The sequence below is a fragment of the Alligator sinensis genome, unplaced genomic scaffold, assembly GCF_000455745.1.
Source record: "Alligator sinensis unplaced genomic scaffold, ASM45574v1 scaffold512_2, whole genome shotgun sequence".
Taxonomy (NCBI): Eukaryota; Metazoa; Chordata; order Crocodylia; family Alligatoridae; genus Alligator; species Alligator sinensis.
Genome location: NW_005842182.1, coordinates 909,539 through 928,668, shown reverse-complemented (window position 1 = coordinate 928,668; position 19,130 = coordinate 909,539). Strand labels below are relative to the sequence as shown.

The 19,130-nt window shown below is 40.6% G+C and overlaps 1 protein-coding gene across 2 annotated transcripts in view; it reads right to left on the bottom strand.

The window, feature by feature from the left end:
• Positions 1-10,416: 10,416 nt before the first annotated feature.
• Positions 10,417-19,130, bottom strand: part of MFAP3L (microfibril associated protein 3 like) — a 50,071-nt gene continuing 41,357 nt past the window's right edge. For both annotated transcript variants that reach the window (XM_025207126.1, XM_025207127.1), the window contains exon 3: positions 10,417-15,291. In XM_025207126.1, coding sequence (XP_025062911.1) covers positions 14,429-15,291 — 863 coding nt within the window. In that variant the 3' untranslated portion in view covers positions 10,417-14,428. The remainder of the gene's footprint in view (positions 15,292-19,130) is intronic.

Genomic DNA, 19,130 nt, shown 5'->3' with positions numbered 1-19,130 from the left:
AATGTACATGGTCACTTTATGGGCTTGAGATGCTCTGAGGTTGACTTTAAGGAGCAGTGTAGACATAGCTGTTGTTTAACTATGCTTTGGGTAACATTTCCAGATTGTAGGTAATAAATTGGGTTTTATGTCTACCTGGTGTTGTTTTTGGCTATTATTTAAACATAGGGATTAAAACATGTTTGCTTAATAATTTTCACATCATTTTCTATCTTCTACTACTCTTTGCGTGATCAGATTATGAACCCCTCCCAAAATAGTTCTTTGGTGCTAGGGACTTTCTAAAGACATTGAGGCTGCTCAGCCAGGTTAGAGACATCCAAATATACTGACTTACCAGGCAGCGTGTGTTGAAGTTTATGGGCTATGGAAGTTCCTATCAAAGTTAATGTGCAGGAAACACAACACAGCAAGCTCATTCCCTGGCTGAGATACTGCCCTGTTTAGTTTGGCCTACTCTCAGGTTGCAGGTTGGCAGACTGAATTCTATGCCAGGTATTTTTGTATTTTGAAAGTTTTAATTTAACTAATAAACATGTGCAAGATACAGAAAAGTAATTTTTCCTTAATTATATCCATTTCAACTTGAAAATTCATAGCTATTTTTGTACAAGTTTCCCCACCCCCATGTAAACATAATGAAACAGAAACATAATCTATTAGTCACCTGTATTTTAAAGTCATGTAAGGATATGATGAAACAGACAGATCATAATACAGTATTAATAGGTGAAAAAAAACATTCAGGACCAACAGGGCCAGCAAACATAACACAGTCCCTAACATACCAGGCGGCTTTATCCAATGAATGTAAATAAAACTCACAAGAGGCATTAGAAAATGCAGTGCTTTGTTCTGAAGATTCAACATTCCCATTCTAACCACATATCCATAATCATAAGTCATTCATGATAGAAACCAATGATCTTACTTTTCTGACAGCTTTTGTTCGCTGTTCTGCAGAGCTGCTTTCTATCTTCCCTCAAGAGAGTATTTAGAGGTTTAAGCTCCCTCTCTTTGCTTGTTTATTATGTACAGTACCATTCATTTGCAAAGTGACCACAGTGCCAAGTTCCAGCTTGGCACTTGTGGAACATTTTCTTTTCAGTCCCTTGAGAATAGTGCTTTAGCCTCCTGGGTGACTTAGAATTCCCAGCAGTCCCATGCAATGTGATCCCTGCTGAAGTAGGCAAAGATGTTGTCAGTGTCTGTCTGTTACTATGGCTGCAATACCAAGGCAAAAAGAAAATTGTTTACAATGCCCTTTCCAAGAAAGAAAATGAAGAAAACCCCCTTGTGTTTTCTCCTTGTAGTTAATATTGGCGTTGGATTGAATCATATGTCTTATTTACTTAATAGCTCACAAGACATTGATTTTCAGTTTCCTTTCTAAAAAAAATGCTTCTTTTGGGATACACAGAAAACAAAACCAACCAATCGAAAAACCTTGCTTCAACTTTGAAGTGAGACCCTGGGGGCTTGGATGATTCTGCACACATTTCTATATATGGTAGGAATTTTGATTATTTTGGGGTTAATGACAGTCTATAAATATCACTGGGCTTCAGTTGACTATTGTTACAGACAAAAAAAAAAATTACAGTATGTTGCAGTCCATGGCAAATTTCTAATCTAGCAAAATTTCCTTCGGTGATGGTATCCCATACTGTATCATCTCATGAAGGATTAAGTTATTCTGCTTCAAGGTAAATAACCATTTGCAATTAACTATATGGAGCATACATCAGTATCAAGACAATGGGGCTCTTTCACAAAATGGAAATCACCAGGATATTTTCTGTTTAAAAACACAATTTAGTTAATCAAAGGCACCTGTCAGCTTTTTGTCAATATTGCTAATTGATAAGCATGGAATAATTCATGCTGTTACCTGGAGACAAGATGAGGACATTGCTGTCATTGAGAAAACATGTAAGGGGTCTCTGAGTCTGTGCAGTGAATAGCAAATACAGAAAAGGTCTTTAAATTACTGTGGAGATAATATTGTGATTAAAATTTGGGAGTTCATTCCTCAGATTTCACAGTTAAAAATACCTAAAAATTTCAAATATTAAACTGATTTTATAATAAATTGATGAGTTAGCATATTCTTGAATATATTGTCCAGCAGCCCATCTTCTGGACATCATCATTTTACAGTATACCATTGTGCTCTAGCTTGTGGACCCACCGTAGAAAATGAAAGCAGGCAGACTGGCACCATAGGGCACTTTTACATGTGCTCCAGTGCATTCAGATTAGAATGTACTGGAGCAGATTCAATTAATCTAATCAGGGCATGCCAGTGTGCTGCAGTGTATCATGTATTTAGTGTCTCTGCATTTCAAAATGGCAGCAGGGGCACTTTAACTAAAGCTTGTTTGACGAGCTTTGGTTAAAACACTCCTGCTACCATTTTGAAATGTGGGATGCTGAATACATGAGATGCTGTGGGTATTTTAATTAGAGCAGCTCTTGAGAGACAGTCTAATTACCCCACACCCCCAACACAGGAGCATGTGTAAAGACACCTGTAGGGAATAACTGGTTCAGAGAGGCATAAGCTTTTGTTAGGCTACAACTTACTTCATCAGATGCTACAAATGGACTTGCAGCTCCCTCTCTCTATCATAGAAACAAAGACCCAAAGCACAGGCTGAGCAACATTTCTCTAAACAGAGATGTTAAATCAAATTAACTTTAGTTAGTTCCTCTTAAAGAGCCATGAACCTATGTACAACGTTTTAAAAAAAATATTATTTAGTATCTTAGATCACAGTAAGTAACTCTTTGGACCAGAGAGCATCACCAATTCACAATGAGTTTGTTCTCTTCGTTTGTCTGGACACATTCCTAATTATTCTGCTTTTAGCAGTCCTCTAGCTACTATCCCACACTGTACTGCTTTACACCTGAATTGGTCTGTCTGCCTCTGTGAGCCCTCCACTATTCCAGGGTCATCTTGACTGGATCTTGGTTCTTCATCTTAATGGCGGCAGGCACTGCTTCTGTATGGCCCTCCTCAAATGCCTAGGAGTTGGTTGCTCTATTTGGTAGCAATTGATGAATCACTGACATGCAAATGTCTGCAAGATACTATCACAGCAAATGAATTTATTCCAATGGCAAGTCAAAGCAAAGGAACTCCTGAATGGAAGTACCTGAATATAAAGGAGCAGACAAGAAAGAACCTCTGGTAATGTGGCCACTACCTGCACACATTGGAAGAAAATGTAGTGTATTTTTCCATGTGAGACCATCACTAAATCGGAGAGTGATCTGAAACATATTAGGTAGCATAGTTAACACATAATAGCAGAATAGCTTGTCTGGCATAGAAAAACCCACAGAAAGCAACCATAATCCCTTCTATACCCTGTATTCACATCAGACCGTATTATTCAGCAGATCTGCAAGCTACTTAAAGAGATAATTGTGTAATATGCAGTAACTTCTCCATTTCCTGTCCCTCCACCTCTTTATTTCCATATCACTGAAACAGTCATCTGACTGGAAAGGCACATGCATCAGCCTGTTTGTATTAATAACTGCCAGATCACTGTGTCCTGTGTGCTGCCTGACATGAAAGCAAAAAAGGAGCTGGCAAACTTAATGGATGCCAGGATTGGAATTATGGGAGTTTCTTAATTTGACTTTTAGATCCGACTTCCTGCTGTTTTCAGTAGGCATCCCACCCAAAGCCAAGGGTGGAGCAGCTGAACGTTGCGCCATGAGACATCTGTTCAGAACACTGAACAGTTCAGTCAGACAAGCACGGAGGCAGTGATTAGCAAGGAAAATAACTTACATTGGCATTGACAAGTTGTGTACCTGTACTTCAGTTCAGTACAGTCAAATAGCTGCAGTAAGAGCCAACAAACCAATCAAATGAAACATCCCAATGTACTTGTGCCCACAAGCCTGTTTGCAATCGAGACGATCTGCACACACATGCACCAGTATCACAATATCATGGTATCCTTTAGAGCAGTGGTTCTCAACCTTTTTTGTACAAGGACTCATTTGTAAACATCAATGGCCAGTCCTGACCCAGTACCCCTTGCTCTTGACCTGCTGCCCTCTGCCCCCAGGCTCCAGCTCCCCAGTGTGTGGGGCAGGGGGTGGGTGTGTGGGGTAGGGAGAGTATGTGTGGGGCAAGGGAGGACCCAAACAGCCCCTAACAGCCCCCCTGACAGCCTGCAAGGGAAAAGCTGTGGTTTCCTATGTTTTTCTCCTTTAAAGGGATATTCATTTTTTAAGCTTGTTTGTGACCCTTTCATATATTCTTGTGGCCCACTTTTGGGTTGTGACCCATGGGTTGAGAAACACTGCTCTAGAGGCTCTGCTAGATGGCTGCTCTACAGCAACTAAATTGTATCTTCCACAGCAGCCAAGTAGAGCACTATATAGTTTGGGTTTGGAGCTTGAAACATGGCCTTTGCATTCCTTCAGTTCTAGACTGGTTGCATGCTGGAAGCCATTCCTGGCTGAAGAGAGGAACCTAGACGATGCTTTAATTAACCCCAGCTGCTACGTATCCCATGAGGATGTAATGGCAGCTGGGAATCACTGGGGATAGGGAAAAACCAACTGACAGCTGTGGTGCGGTAGGGACATGGATAGAAACCAATGTTGCTGCACATCACTGGAAAATCCCTATATGCTGAGAAGATATGCTCAGGCCTAGATAAGGCATTTTAGTGCCATTATTGTGGTGCATCCACTTAAATAAAAAGTTAAGGTGCTCCCTGTCATCTCCTGTCTCCCTAAAAACAGTGCTCCAAGTTTTCCTCTCTGTGGTTCCTTTGCAGATTTGGTGGACTATAGGAGTCTCATGTCAGCCTTGGTGTGGCACCATAACATGTGGCTGGCATATATAATACTGAATTGTAGCATCAGACACTGGGGATATTTCTAGTGTTGATCTAGCTCTCTTTAAAGCCTAGAAACATGGAAGATGGTATTAATTTAAGTATATTACAAGCTCTAAATTGCAGCTAGTGGTTTTATGCAGGTTGCACATGAATAACAGAGGTTTGGATCATCTTACTTCACTCTAGGCTAATATATGATATTAAATAGTGAATTTGCATGCAAGGGAGATTACACAGGAATAATGACATTTCTAAACGTATTTCAAAGCAACATTTTTATTCAGCAGCCAATTATTGTAATTTTACTACACATTTATGCAAAATTGAAGTTTCTCATTAAATAAGTGGAGAGAAATGGACCCTGTTAAGATAGAGTAATGCTACCTGGATATCCAGCATTTCATTCAAAATTGCTTATGTACTTTTAAAAGCATTTATGCTGTATTTGAACTGATACTTGTTTATATAACACCACACAGGTATTTTAGATAGGCTCCCACAGTGAGGAAGTTACATTTAAAGTAAGTTACACATCACATAGAAATAACTGAAGGCCAATATACAAGTGTAAGAACAGACCAAGAAAGGTCTATCAGTAAAGAAAAGTCAGGCAAAAGAAGCACAATCTCTTCAGGACAGTGGCTGTCATAAGGAGTAAATCAGTAGGACATTTCTTAAAAGTGCAGGAAAAAAAAGAAATGAACATATTATCTTTACAACCCCATAAGCAGCTGAGGACACTTATTTCCCTTCTGTCTTGAAAATTATGTCTTAGCCTAACCTTACTTATCTTGTCAATGCTTTCCTGCCAAAGTAGCCCACTTCAGAGTATTGATCAGCTCCTTTTATAGGCAGTGCTCTGGGATTGCTAATATCGATCTAGCTCTTTTATAGGCAACTTCCAGGGAATGGAGAATATACACCTGTACAATTACAAGTTAGTTGTACAGCTGGTTCTGTGATTCTGCCCAAAGGCCTTTCTGACTTATTCTAAAAGGAACAAAGCCTGGGGCATTCCTCCAGATGAAGTGACGCTTGGAGGAAAACAAAAGTTGTTGGATAAACAAAAATATAAAAAGGGATAATATGGGTATCAAAAACAGAATGCAAAATGACATGAACAAGTAGAAAAAAAGAAATGTAAGTTTCCTTCAACTTCTTATCTATTGAACACACAAAAAGAATTCCTTAAGAGATTCCATTTAATAAAGAATATTTCCCTGGGGCATGGTAGACAGAGGATCTTTCACCATTTGCTTTAAAGAGCTGCAGTCTTTTAAACAGAGTAAGTGACTATATCAAGAATTCTCTTCCCTCTCCTGGATTACCCTGACAATAGAGTTGGTCAAAATTCTTCCACGTTACAATTAATTTTTTTGTAAAAACACCTTAAACATTGTTAATCCTCTGAATCTTTCTTGTTGTCAAAACAGAGACATAACTGCCCTGGGCAGTGGCAGCGTATGGTGCAAGAACAACAGCCAGAGGTTCCCTGCTGCAGGGAAAGATGTCACCTCCTTTTTTTGCCATGGTCACATGTAGCATTTAAACATCAAATTTCAACAACAGTAAAAGGAGGTGACACCTCCCTCCGGCAGGAGCAAACTTCTGGCTTTTGCTCCTACACAGCGTATCACTGCTGCTGCTCTGCCCATTGCTGGAACTAGAATAGGGAAGGCTCCGGGGGAGGAAGAGGGTCATGAGGCAGCGGCCTGGAGGATGAGGGCCCCCTTGCACAGCTCCATTGTGGCATACACCCTCCTTAGGCAGGCCTGGGGCTCATGCCCCACCCACCCATCCATTATGCTGGTGCACTAAAAGGAGAAGTAAAAACTTGGAGATTTTACAATAAAAGTTTTACTGCTTTTTAAATAGCTCATTGCTCAACTGCTGCCTTCACCTAAGTGCTAAGTAAAAACAGCGGAAGGAAAAAAAATTCTACACAAGCAGATTCCACATCGTGCTCCCTAATGAGCAAGCTTCCATTTCTGACTCTTTCAGGTTCCTTTAAGCCTTCTGCTGCTCACTTTACTACACTCTACATAAGGGTTAGCATGACATAAAGCTCCTGAAAATCCTTTCGGCCTGTCTTAAATTATAAGCGAGGTAGAAAAGATTCTGTTTGATTATTTTTCAGTAATATTGCCTTGCCTGTAGTATATACATTCCTCTTAGGAAACAGTTCTGTGCAGACCAAACTTACTGTATTTACTTGAATAGAAGACGAGCCCCTGCCCCCAAATAGCATGGGGGGAAAAGCTCCTTGTCTTATATTCAAATATGAATTGGAGGGGGGAGCAGGGGGCTGCTGCAGCTCTGACTCTGGCACTGATTCTGGGTTGGGGCCAGAGTCAGACCCACTGCAGCTTCCAGCTCCCCCTGCAGCTTTTGCACCCCTGTTCACCCCCTTCCCTCCCCCTTACTGTCAGGTGCAACTTGGCTCTGGCTGGCCTGGGATCTCTCCTAGGCAAGGAGCACATGGAAACTCCTTCCCCTGTTCAGCCAACTAGCAGCACTAACACTAGTGCATTGCCTTCCTGGCCGATCAGCAGTGCTGACACTGCTACATGTCCAGACAAAGGCTGAGCTTCCATGTGCGGTGCTCTGGGTTGGAGCAGCCGGAGCAGTGTCTGACAGTAAGTGGGGGAGGGGAAGAGGCAGAAACTATAGGGAGCAGGGAGGAGGGACAGAGACTGGGGGAAGTTGGGGGGAAGAGGGAGAGACTGGAAGGAGTAGGGGGAAGGGCAGAGGCTGTGGAGAGCTGGGCAGGTGGCAGGGGCACAGGAAGACGTCAGAGAGAAGAAACAGGTGGGGCAGAGAGCAAGGGGACCACCTGACCACCCCCTTTCCCCTAGTCACTGCTTTCCTTGCTGTAGCAGTGCAAGCGGGGGGATTCAAGACCCCCCCCCACCCCCCAATAATAAGATTCTATATCTGGAAAATGTATAATTTTTCCAAATATAGAACCTAATTATTGGCAGGGTTGTATTATGTTGAGAGTCTTCTTATAGTCGAGTAAATACAGTAGTAGTTCAAAGGCTTCTATTCCCAAGGTGGAAGAAAGCTACAGAAAGACATATTTGTGTGACAAATGTGCTTAATCTTAAAAATACTATTTTTTTATTTGAAGGGTAAGCAGAAGCTAAAAAGCAAATCTGCTAAATTTATAGAGGGATGGTTAAGGTGTTTGAGTGTTGCTTTCCTTTGGTAGAGTTGGAAATAAAATAGTATTTTTCTGCTTATACAGTTTTCCTTTATTCGGTATGATATTACCCTGTTGATATAATATTTTTTGTTTTGGAAAATAATTTTTGGATTGTGTTAAAGACTGTGATTGGAATTAATTAATTTACTGCCTCGTGCATGATGCACTGGATTTGTGGCTTCAGTTTTGGCATAACAATATAGCTCAATATGAGTCCTGGAACCAGAGTTAAATATAATCCACAAGCACTAGAGCCTTTTATAGCATGAAAGACTGTTCCATTTGTAAGACTGTGAAAGGCAAACCTAGGACAGGAATATTTTCCATAGAGGTGTCTTGACTTATATAATGCTCAGTACACCTGCTAAAGCTCATTCACTATTTTGCTAGCAAAGCTATGTAGCATAGGCCAGGCTGTAGTGGGATAATAATACCAAATGTGATTCCAGTAGACAAAAACACTATGAATTGGCATTGTGGTATTCTCTCTTTTGGGTTTATTGTATGTTTGCAACTTTCTTACTTAATTTTATCTACACCCACATTAAATGTAGATTTCTACTGTCCAGCACTACAAACTCAACTGAAACTTACATATTATCAAAAAACTATTTTTTTTCTGACTGGCCATCCTGCAAATAGTACGGGCAGGTTCAAGAACAACACTTCCATTTGCATTCCTACCACTGCTTTCTCTCTGACTGTTGGTGACCTGCCATTTTGGCAGCAGCAATGGCTTGGAGGGTTAAGTCTGCTAATGCCTTGAATCCTCTTTGAGACTAATAGGAGAAAGTTGTGGAGTGACGAACCTATTCTTCCTGTGGACCCCTTATCCCTTCATTGTTTACGGTCACACAGACCTAAATAAGCAGAATAGGAATGAAAAAAGAGGATTATCCTGGCTGTCTTCAGCTTCTGTTTCTTTCTGGTCCTCTGCAGCTGGCCACAGTCAACTGGATCAGAGTTTAGAAACAGCTGCAACTCTCTTGGAAAACCGAGGGAGTGTGCTACATAGAACAGAGTGGACATCAGAAGAAAAGTTAATTTTAGGTAGAGATAATGTCAGATAGGGTGCATCTACACAAGACACTATGTCACTATAGTGACGAGCTACGGAAACATAGCATTAGCAGGCACAACCTGTGATGCTGACGCTACTGCACAGTAGCAACAAGGGTTGGAAATGACTCGTGCGCTGCCCGGCAGTTAAATAAGCAGTAACGCTAGTTACTTCACAGTCATTTAGTACTTGCTAAAGCAAGTATTAAATGACTGCACAGTAACAACTATACAGTTAGGGGCACATGTAGATGCGCCCAGCCAGAACAAGCTTGAATTGTTAGAGTGCTGAGCTAGACTCAGTTTGGGTCCAAGTTCTGAATATCAACAACTACAACCCTTTCCCCACTGCTCCAGAAAGTAAAATTTCCCATTTTACTTCTTCTTTATTTTTTTTGAACTGCCGTCTTCTGTGTTTCAACCATCTCTACTTACTTCCTTTTCCATAAGCATACCTCATAGTGAATAAACTTAGTGATAGGGGTAAGGCTATTATCAGGGTTCGAATTACACTTCGACTCTGGCTGGGGGTGGTCTGCAAAAAAAATTGGGCAGCCCATCATGATGCCCTAATAGAATTGAAGACCCCCCAGGGTATGATTTTCAAATCTTACAGGGGGGCTCTTGTCTCTTATGGGGAAGGGCTCAGTCCCGCCCCACTTCCACCCCCAGCCTCCCCCTGGTTCGAACCCTGGCTATTATGTATGTAGGTGTGGATTTTGGGAACATTGAATTGACTTATTTACTATCATTCAGTTGTGTGCTACAACGTGACTTACAATTTAACACCTGAACATCTATCTCATCTGCTTCAATTACAATGCAGTACTGTGTGGACACGTCCACAAATATAGGGTCCACCATCAAGTGCAATATACCTGTTGAAAGGTCAGCCTGGCAGAACCTGGGCCACCCACCCAAGTACAAATTTCAAGCAAAGATAAGTGTTCAGAATGTTAATTTTAGTAATGCACCCTTCCGTTTCATGTGGGGAATGAAGGACTATTGCATAGAGAACAGACCTTCTCTGTCCTCCTGGTGAATCTTCCGGCCAGTTATACGCAAGTTAAAATTCTTTGCAAGCTTTTGTACTGGATAAACAGCAGGTCTAAAAGACGCTGTCCCAGATTATAGAACTATAGGGATTGTGTGCATCTTGAATGTTAGCAGACATTCAGTGGAAGACAAGGGACATTTCAGCTTTGAAACAGAACCACATCATACTTTTTCTGAGCAATTACTATCACTCTGAGTGACCCAAAACTCAGCATACTCTGTGCAAATTCTTTATTGAAACAATGATCAATTTACAAGCTGGATCACGGTTTTTGCCACTTTAGCATAAATTAGTTTCTCTTTGTGGTTTACAGCTGTGAATTATAAAATCTTAGAATTGTAGTTCTTAAAAATCAAAATACAGCGAAATTATGCTTCTTAACAGAACACATTCATAGTTGTCTTTTTACATTTGTTGTAACAAAACAGAAAAAAATCAGAATTGCTGAAATATAACTTAACATTTACATTAGTGCAAGCATTTTCTTTGCATCTAAGAAGCTTTAAGCAGTCCCACAAAGTATGACAGCTATCTAGGAGGCTAACACTTTAAATAGTGCATTGCCAAGATTCTCTGGGTAGCAATTTTCAACCCTCTAAATTCAACACTATTAATATTTAAAAAAAAAAAAATTAATCGGAATCAAGTTGTAAGTTACTTTAGCAAAGGTCAGGTGACCCTGGCTGTATATTACAGTACTTATGTGGTCAGTTCTTGACATACAGGGGTTACTTTAAAGTTACAAGTCAGTAAATTGATAAATATAGACTAAGAAAATGGATGTGCGATGGGCAACCTTTAAAAAGGCAGTATCTGTCCACAATAAGTCATTCATTATAATTTGTGGTTCTATAGTATCTTTAAGTATAAACTTGTATCTCTGATATCAACTTCTGTATCCCTGGTATCAGTAACTGGAGCTATTTGCTGATTTTAAATAGGAATCACTGCAGAGTAGGTTTCTTCAAGATTGCTTATGTCAAAGGCAGGAAAAACATAAGTAGCAGTGTGAAAAAGGTGGGGATTCCTTAACTTAATAAATCAAAAACAAAAGTAGCAGTGCTTAATGAGAAGCTGAGAAAAATATTAAAACTTTCTGTTCAATATTTTTTTAATGTTCATGCAAAACAGAAAAAATAAATGTAAGAAAATAAACCTGAGTCTGTGATTTCATGCCTGGTAGAAATGACGTGCCATTTCACTTGAGATGAATTTAAATATTTACAATGGTGCAACTATATTATGTAAGAAGATCACCAATAAGATGTTTCTAAAATTGCATTATGTGTTTAGAACTCCAAACACATACATCTAGGCAGGGACTTTGTCTATTTTGACTGCTGTTTGGCACCAAACAAACTACTGGTGCTTAGCCAACAATAAGTAAAACAGCAACATACAAAGCTATGCCTAAGCCAAATAATAGGGAACTTATCACTCCAATGCCTCTGAAGTCCTTTAGGTGCATGATGAAACCCATCAAGGACTCAAATTAAAAGACAATAATATAAATACTAGAAATATAATTATGGCTCCAACAAAATAGTTACTCAGTGCCAATTTTTTCTTGCACCATTAAATATGTACTGCGGGAGAAGTGCCTACTGTGAAATGATGCAAAATCAAACAGTTTAGTTTATTTGTATTACAAGCACAAAGGCTACACAGGAGGAGATGGAAAGTTTTTAGACCTTGTTTACCACAGCAGTCTTGAATGTGTGCTTGAAAGCATTAATAAATGCTATGCTTATAGGTATAATACAATAGATACAAAAAGATACTGAAGATTGAGCAATGTATATGAAAATAGAGATCAAATGTATAAAATAGATTTTTTTTTTATAAACCTACATTTCCCTCATATAAAGTTCTGTCTCACTCTGTTTAGTAGTATGCTAAATTTCATCATGCTATTAGTTTCCCCCTCCCTCAACATTTATATGCACCTTCCAATTTTTTTTCCAGGTATACAAAGGAAAGAAAGTATTTAAACTGCAGTTACTGGATCAGCATCCAGTGGGTGAAATCGTTGCTCCATGGAGGTCAAAGGCAAAATGTATTCGACTTTCATAGGGTTTGAAATTCACACATTATATTGTATGAATACCTGGTCCAGATGATATAGGTAAGAATAAGTTCACTATGCACTTATAAGTCTGCTTATACCAGACTTTATTTATTGTGGTCCAGCCCTTTGGAAAATAAAGTGTAAACTTGCTTGAAGTTACAGAATTTGTTTTGAAATTCTCTTGAAATCTATGGAATTATTTATTAACAATATAACCCAGAATGCAGGCACTTTGATTGTAATGGGAACTGCATTCTGCTAGGCCTTCTATAAACACATGGGATGCCATTATCCCGGGCTGTCCAACTGGTGGCCCACAGGCCGCATACAATCTACAGGCCCCTGCAGTTACCTCTCCCACTGCCGTGCTGCAGAGTTTGAAAGGGGCAGGAATCCAGGGGAGCCCATTGAAGTTGGACAGCCCTGCCATGACCCCTACAATCTTGGGAAGTTTACAATCTTGAAAGGTTAAATTTTCCTAAATATATAATAGCACTCTGCTGTGAAAGAAAGCACATTTACAATACTGTTCTTCCTTAGGAAAATTAAGCTGAAGAATAGGCAAGTCTATTTAAAATGCAAAACTATTTGTTATTAATTGCTATATAATTAGGAAAAAATCAAGATGCCTCTGTTGTGTAAGTAATTAAGGCAAATTAAAAGAAGTCAGTGCAAATGTCTACCCTTGCTTTACAATGCATCTCTTCTTTCTTTGCCAAAAGAAATCTAAAAACAGAACAAAAAGGAAAAAAGATGAGAACATTAAAGCAAGATGTACTTTGGACTGAACAAATTACTAAGTATATTTCAATCTTGTGGGTCAGGATTCTAGCTCACACACGTCTTTCTTTCTGTACGGTATGTTCTAGATTTGTTCCAATTCACTGCAACTCGTTTATTTTAATTCAATTTTTAAAAGGACTGTACTCTGTCATAGTTTTATTTTGCAAATGCAAATGTTTCCATTTAGATGTCTAATTACCAGAGTGGTAAAGGCAATTAAATAGTGAGACATCTGTATATCTGTATGCATCCTCAAACACTGGAATTCAATAAAAGAATCTGGCCTTGTATTTACTTATTTTTCCCCCATAGACAACATGGGTGATTCAATACAAAGATTAAGATTTTTTTGCATATTTTGCAGTTGGTGGTGGGTGCAAGACTTAGCCACCTTGATGCATCTCTGTGGGTTTTAACAGGAACATATACAGACAAAGTACAGACAGTGCTCAACTCTCTGTTCATTATTATTAATTTCTAATGGCTGTAACTGCAGTGACCTTATTTGGCCTCAGTTTCTTATACAGTGAATGTATTTGAGCTCCAAACCAAAGACAGGCTTTATTACTAAGTAAGCGAATAGGATAACAAGGTTTGCAGATCCAAAAATCTCTTTCAATATAAGCTTCTGAGAACGTGAACATATGTTCAAGGAAATAGGGGGGAAAAAAAGCCAAAACTTCACACAACATTTTACTGTAGCTTCCTGGCAGAAATTAAGTGCTTTCCCTTCTGTATAAACAAATTTAATGTTTACTCTCTGTGTGAATGAGCACTGGTTGGCATCTTCATTCCAAGGATGAGGGAAAACTATTTCCCTGGGGTCTAAATGTAAACAGCTTGGTCTCAAATTAAGTGGACATATTTAATTTTCTTTAATAGCTTCCTCATTCACGACACAGCTCAGCAAAGATGTTTGGTAAAATGGGATCTGCTAGCATATTATTTGGCTAAGGAGTGCTGGCTGTTGGACAAGATTTCAAATTATGGGACCAGTTTCACAGAACTGCAACAGATGAAAAGGAGAAGGGAAGAGAAAAATGAAAATCAGCTTTCTGTTTAGTAAGTTCAAGTGTTCTACATTAAAACACTACAAATGACTTCCAGGGGTCACTATAGGTGACCAAACCTGGAAATAGCTGAGGTAAACACTTCTGAAAAAAAAATCCTAAACCGAAGAGAGCAATTAATATTAATATAATAGCAATTACTCTGTCATAAATCACAGTAAACTTAACTCAAACTGAGAAGAAAGTGCCAAATAATCCACATACATGCTTTTACAATGATAGTCTCCAGGTAAGGCTTAGCGGCAGGTACAATATCTATTTTTAAAGGTGCACCTGATTTTTCTTGCTATGCATAGATTTGCAGGGTAACCATCATACATGGCTTTCATAAATAATACAGGTATTTTTGTCAGTTGCCAATACTGTCTCATTAGAGTCGAGTTCAGTAGCAGGGTCAGGAGGGGGGTCTGTAGGAGTTGCTTGTATTTGAGGAATCTCTTCTTCCTTAGTTTCTATCTGTACACTGTCTTGTGACTGGCCATCTATACAGTCCTTTTTGGACAAAGGGTGAACTGACACTTTTATTGCTATCTGTTGTGGTGGTTCATGAAGTGATGATGCATCCGAGTCAGCTGTAGGAGAGTCACTGCGCTTCAGAGCATTAGGAAGCATGTATACCTCATCTCCTACAGTGGTCTCCTGGCCTTCTGCTGTTTGCCGTACAAAATTCTGTCCCTGCTCCTCCAAGCCCACCACCTCCATGATCTCTTCCATTATTGTCCTGCAGTTCATGATGAGAGGAGGCAGAGGAACACTCCGGGCAAGCTCCTCAATGTAGCGAGCGAATTCCATAGTCTTGAACTGAGTTACTTTGGCAAGTTCAAGAGTTTTGGCTGAAGTTATGATTGGGATACGCTTAGCAATCTCGAAGGCTTTTTGGAGTTTTTCTGCTCCTTCTGTTCTGAAGAACTCATTGATAGCTTTCTCTGTTTTCTTCAAGTGGCTGCTCATCATACACAGCCTGGTAATATTCAAGATCATAACGATGGTAAAAGCTACAAGGCAGACAATCATGTAATAGATCCCCATATCTCCAGAGGTAAAGATGACCCTCAGAGTCACAGTGTTGTTCACACTGCCATAGATATTAGAAGCAACACATGTGTATTTACCTCTGTCTTCAAAAGATACCCTGGTAATGTTCAGTAGCCCACTGTCAAGAAACCACCATTTTCCTGAGGAAAGGATATAGAAGAATTTCATCAAAAACAATACTTGTTCATGTTGCTACCATAACATTTTAAATCATCAACTTTATCATATATGTCCATGTTTTAGAAAAAAAGCTTAGCTCTCTTTGGGATTCCACCACAGTAAAATTTGGGGTACCGTCAAGGTCAACAGTGACATAATCTCTGAAGTCAGATCTTGTTCTAAAAATGACTCATCACCCACAATAAATTATATTTTATATCTATTGTAGCAAGGTAAATTACAAGCCTAATTTTGCAGAGAGCATCTTGACCATATTGTATACCTCCTAAACTGCTGAATTTAAGGAATAGTAGGAGTGAGAGAGAAAAAAGTTCTTTTAGGACTCACTAACAATCCTGTATTTCCTACAATAAGTTGTCTAGTATTACAGTAAGTAATAGTATCTCATATCGTTTTGTTTACAACACACCAAAAAGTCTGCCATGCATCTTACAGTGTAAATATACATTGTCCCTGCCCCCAGCTTAATAAATTTTAAAACATGATTTGAAAAAACAAGTAATGAGATAGGGGTCTCATAGGTGAGAAAAGAAGAGGCCACAACAACAGAATCATGCTTTTGCCCAAAGACTTATGCACATCATGGGAGACCTATTGTCTTTACGTATGAAGAAACTGTTCTGGAAGAACTTTCACAGAGATGCACAATATTATTGATACCTTAGATGATTATATTTTACTGAAAGTTAAAGTGCCCATTTTTTGTTAGATGGCCCTAGTGTGGCTTGTTAAGTGCACAGGCATTCCCTCTGGACTCAAAAAATGCAGGCACATGCCTGCAGTGGCTCAGGCTGGAAGCTCAGGGCAGCCCACCCTTTCTTCCAGCAGTGCTGAGCTGAGGGGGCTCAGCAAAAAGTCCTAAGCCAACACAGTCCTGTCTGCCTTTGTCCTGTCTCCCACAGCATGGACCACAGCCAGCATGTGGTGTGCTAGCTAATGCTGAGAGGTGTCTGTGTAAGGCAGAGGGAACAGGGGAATCCCTGATTCAGCAGGGAGTGGTGAGGGGGTGGGCAGGAGTAGGCAGCCAGGCAGACACCACTGTACCTGCAGTCTCTGCCGGAGCTGCAGCCAGGGAAGGGGGGGGGGGATTATTCTAATCTTTTTGGATTAGAATCATTTTCAAAAACTTTACTAACTTGTTTTATACCCAGTGAAAATCAACTCCTGATTACTTTTGCCATTATATAGGCAAAGTTTAGATTAGATTCCAGTTCCATAACCACACTTCATTTTAAGTGATTTTAAGTGATCTTTAACCAACTATTTCAAGGTTAGGGAGATATTTATGCCCTATGACCCTTAACTTTTGAGGGAATTTAATTCTTTAGTTGTTTTTCTACAACTGTATAAAGTTCTATAATTTTTTATGGAGTTATACCATCAAAAAGCTCTTGATTCTATTTTCATTTTGTGAAAGCATAAATCTTTGAAAGATTTTTCGTGTTTGTAGGTATAATTTTGTGCATACTATTATGGAAGATACAAATTCTATAATGATGGCTCTACAGCTGCAATTTTCTACTCACCGTATAAAATATAGTACAGCAGAATACACAAAGAATGTATATACTAAAGTACAGTTATGATCACAACTAACATAAAGCAATACTAGATTAGAAAGACAAAGTTATCACTTATAAGAAATGAGGAAACATACAGTTAATGCTTCTTTAAGGAAAATTCAGTATTTTGGTAAACCAGTTGATTACAGTATGCCACCTCAGAGTAAATTATAAGTTCAACATGACTAAGGAAAGGGCTGTAAGTTTTCTGTGCAATTATATATAATTATTTAGGCTGGCATGTACAGCTCTATGAGTATATCCAAAACTTCATGGCTGTATGAAGATGTTTGTTTCTACTAGAAAAAATTTAGTCCAGTAGAAAAATTGCCTGGAAGCTGTACTGATGTTCTTCCAGCCCTGCGGCTGGAGAGTTTCACAGGCAAGCTCTCCAGCTAGGGGGTGCTAGAGGGCTGCTCCTTGGGCCACCCTTGCCCTTACAGGAGCCCATTAGCTGACAGCCGGTTCTCTCCCCTGCCGGGAAGGGGGCAAGATGTCAAGTGGCGGTTGGCACTTGCTGAAGACGTGGGGCCCCAGCCCCAGGAGAACATCCCCATGTTCCACCACTCAGCTGATTGGCAGGAAGGGGGCATTCTCCTATGGTGGGAACCCTCCAGGCTGCCCTAGGAGTGCAGGGAGAAGGTGGGGAGAAATCAGCCACTGCAGCAAGGCTCCCTGCCTCGCTCTACACTGCTTTGGGCTTACTTAGAGCAACATGGGGTAAGGCGGGGGGCATTTCATGGTGGTGGCAAGGCCTTGAGCCTTGCTGCTGTTACACAGCAGCCTGTGTCACTCTGTTCTGCTTTGAGTTAGCTGGGCAGTGTGGGCAGCAAGGAGAAGCCAGAGCAGCTGAGACTTGGAGCAGCTGAGAGAGTTTCTCCCAGGAGAATGAATGCCTGCACACTTTCATCGGTCTTAACTTGTCCCAGGGACCAGGAGGAGTGGAGTATAGAGAAGGCATGAGGGAAACTTCTCCTGCCCTTCCCACAGACAGAGGGGAGGGGTGGAGCAGCTGCTGGGGTCCCCCATCTGGGGAAAGTGTCAAGGGCTTTTCCTCATTGCTCCCCTCCCAGGCTGCTGCTGCTTCCTGCCTCTTTTTCAAACTGGACACTGAGGAAGGGGTTCAGGGGGCTTTCCCCAGAGCTCCACCTGCTTTGTTCTATGCCTGGATACCAGAGATCTGTAGTCACCCCCAACAAAGTATGGCCTTTGACCTCTTCCTTATTTGAGCCCAGGAGGTTCTTCCTCCATGGTACCTCAGAATCACAAGGGAAAAGAGTGAAAGCAAAGAGATTGGGTTCCTGCTTTCATTTCTGGTGCCCAGGCCTGGTTTTGCCTATAGCAAGTCCAAATCTCAATTTTTGGGAAAGGCCTGCTCAGTCCTTTGGGATTAAGGGTGTCTTTACACATGCTGCAGGGCTGGAGGGGGGCACTCCAAGAACTGCTTTAATTAGAGCACCTGCAGCACCTCCTTATTCAGCGTTCTGTGCTTCAAAATGGTGGCAGGGATGCTTTAACTTTGTTTGATGAGCTTTAGTTAAAGCACCCCCACTGCCATTTTGAAGCACAGGCAATCTGAGTATACAGATGAGGAGGCTGCTGGAGCATGCTAATTAGCACGCTTCAGATGACTTGATTAATCAAGTCTGCTCTGATGCGCTGTAATTACAGGACTTTGGAGCAGCGTCCCCACATGTCTACAGGCACCCTAAGATTCTTCAGTGAATTTAGCTTCCAAGCTCATCAGTATTTAATGAGCAAGCACAAGCTGAATGTGTCTACATGAGACATTTACTGCAAAGCTGATCAATTAGCTCTGAAGTAAATGTCTCATATTTACATGTGCAGTGCTGTTAGGCAGGAGTAAACTGCCTAACAATTAACTCTGCAGCAGTTTAGTACTTGTAAATACTATTCTGCTGTGGAGTTTTTTACTCTGTAGCAGTGCATATGTAGACGCTGAGCCAGCTGGTTGGGGCATGAGGGTGCTTCATGAGGGGCTCCCGGCTGGCTAGTCCCACACTGGAACACCCTTGTGCTCCAACCAGCCCCTCTGCAGCATATTGAGTTGGGTCGGAGCTTCCCCAGGCTGGCAGACTGGCCCCCTGAACCTCCTGCCAGCCAGAACTGCTCTGATCTGACTCAACGTGCCACACTTCCAGGTGCACATGTAAACATGATGTCTAGGAAGCAATAAACTTTGGTACGATAAGTGCTGGAGTTTCTTGCTTTGACTT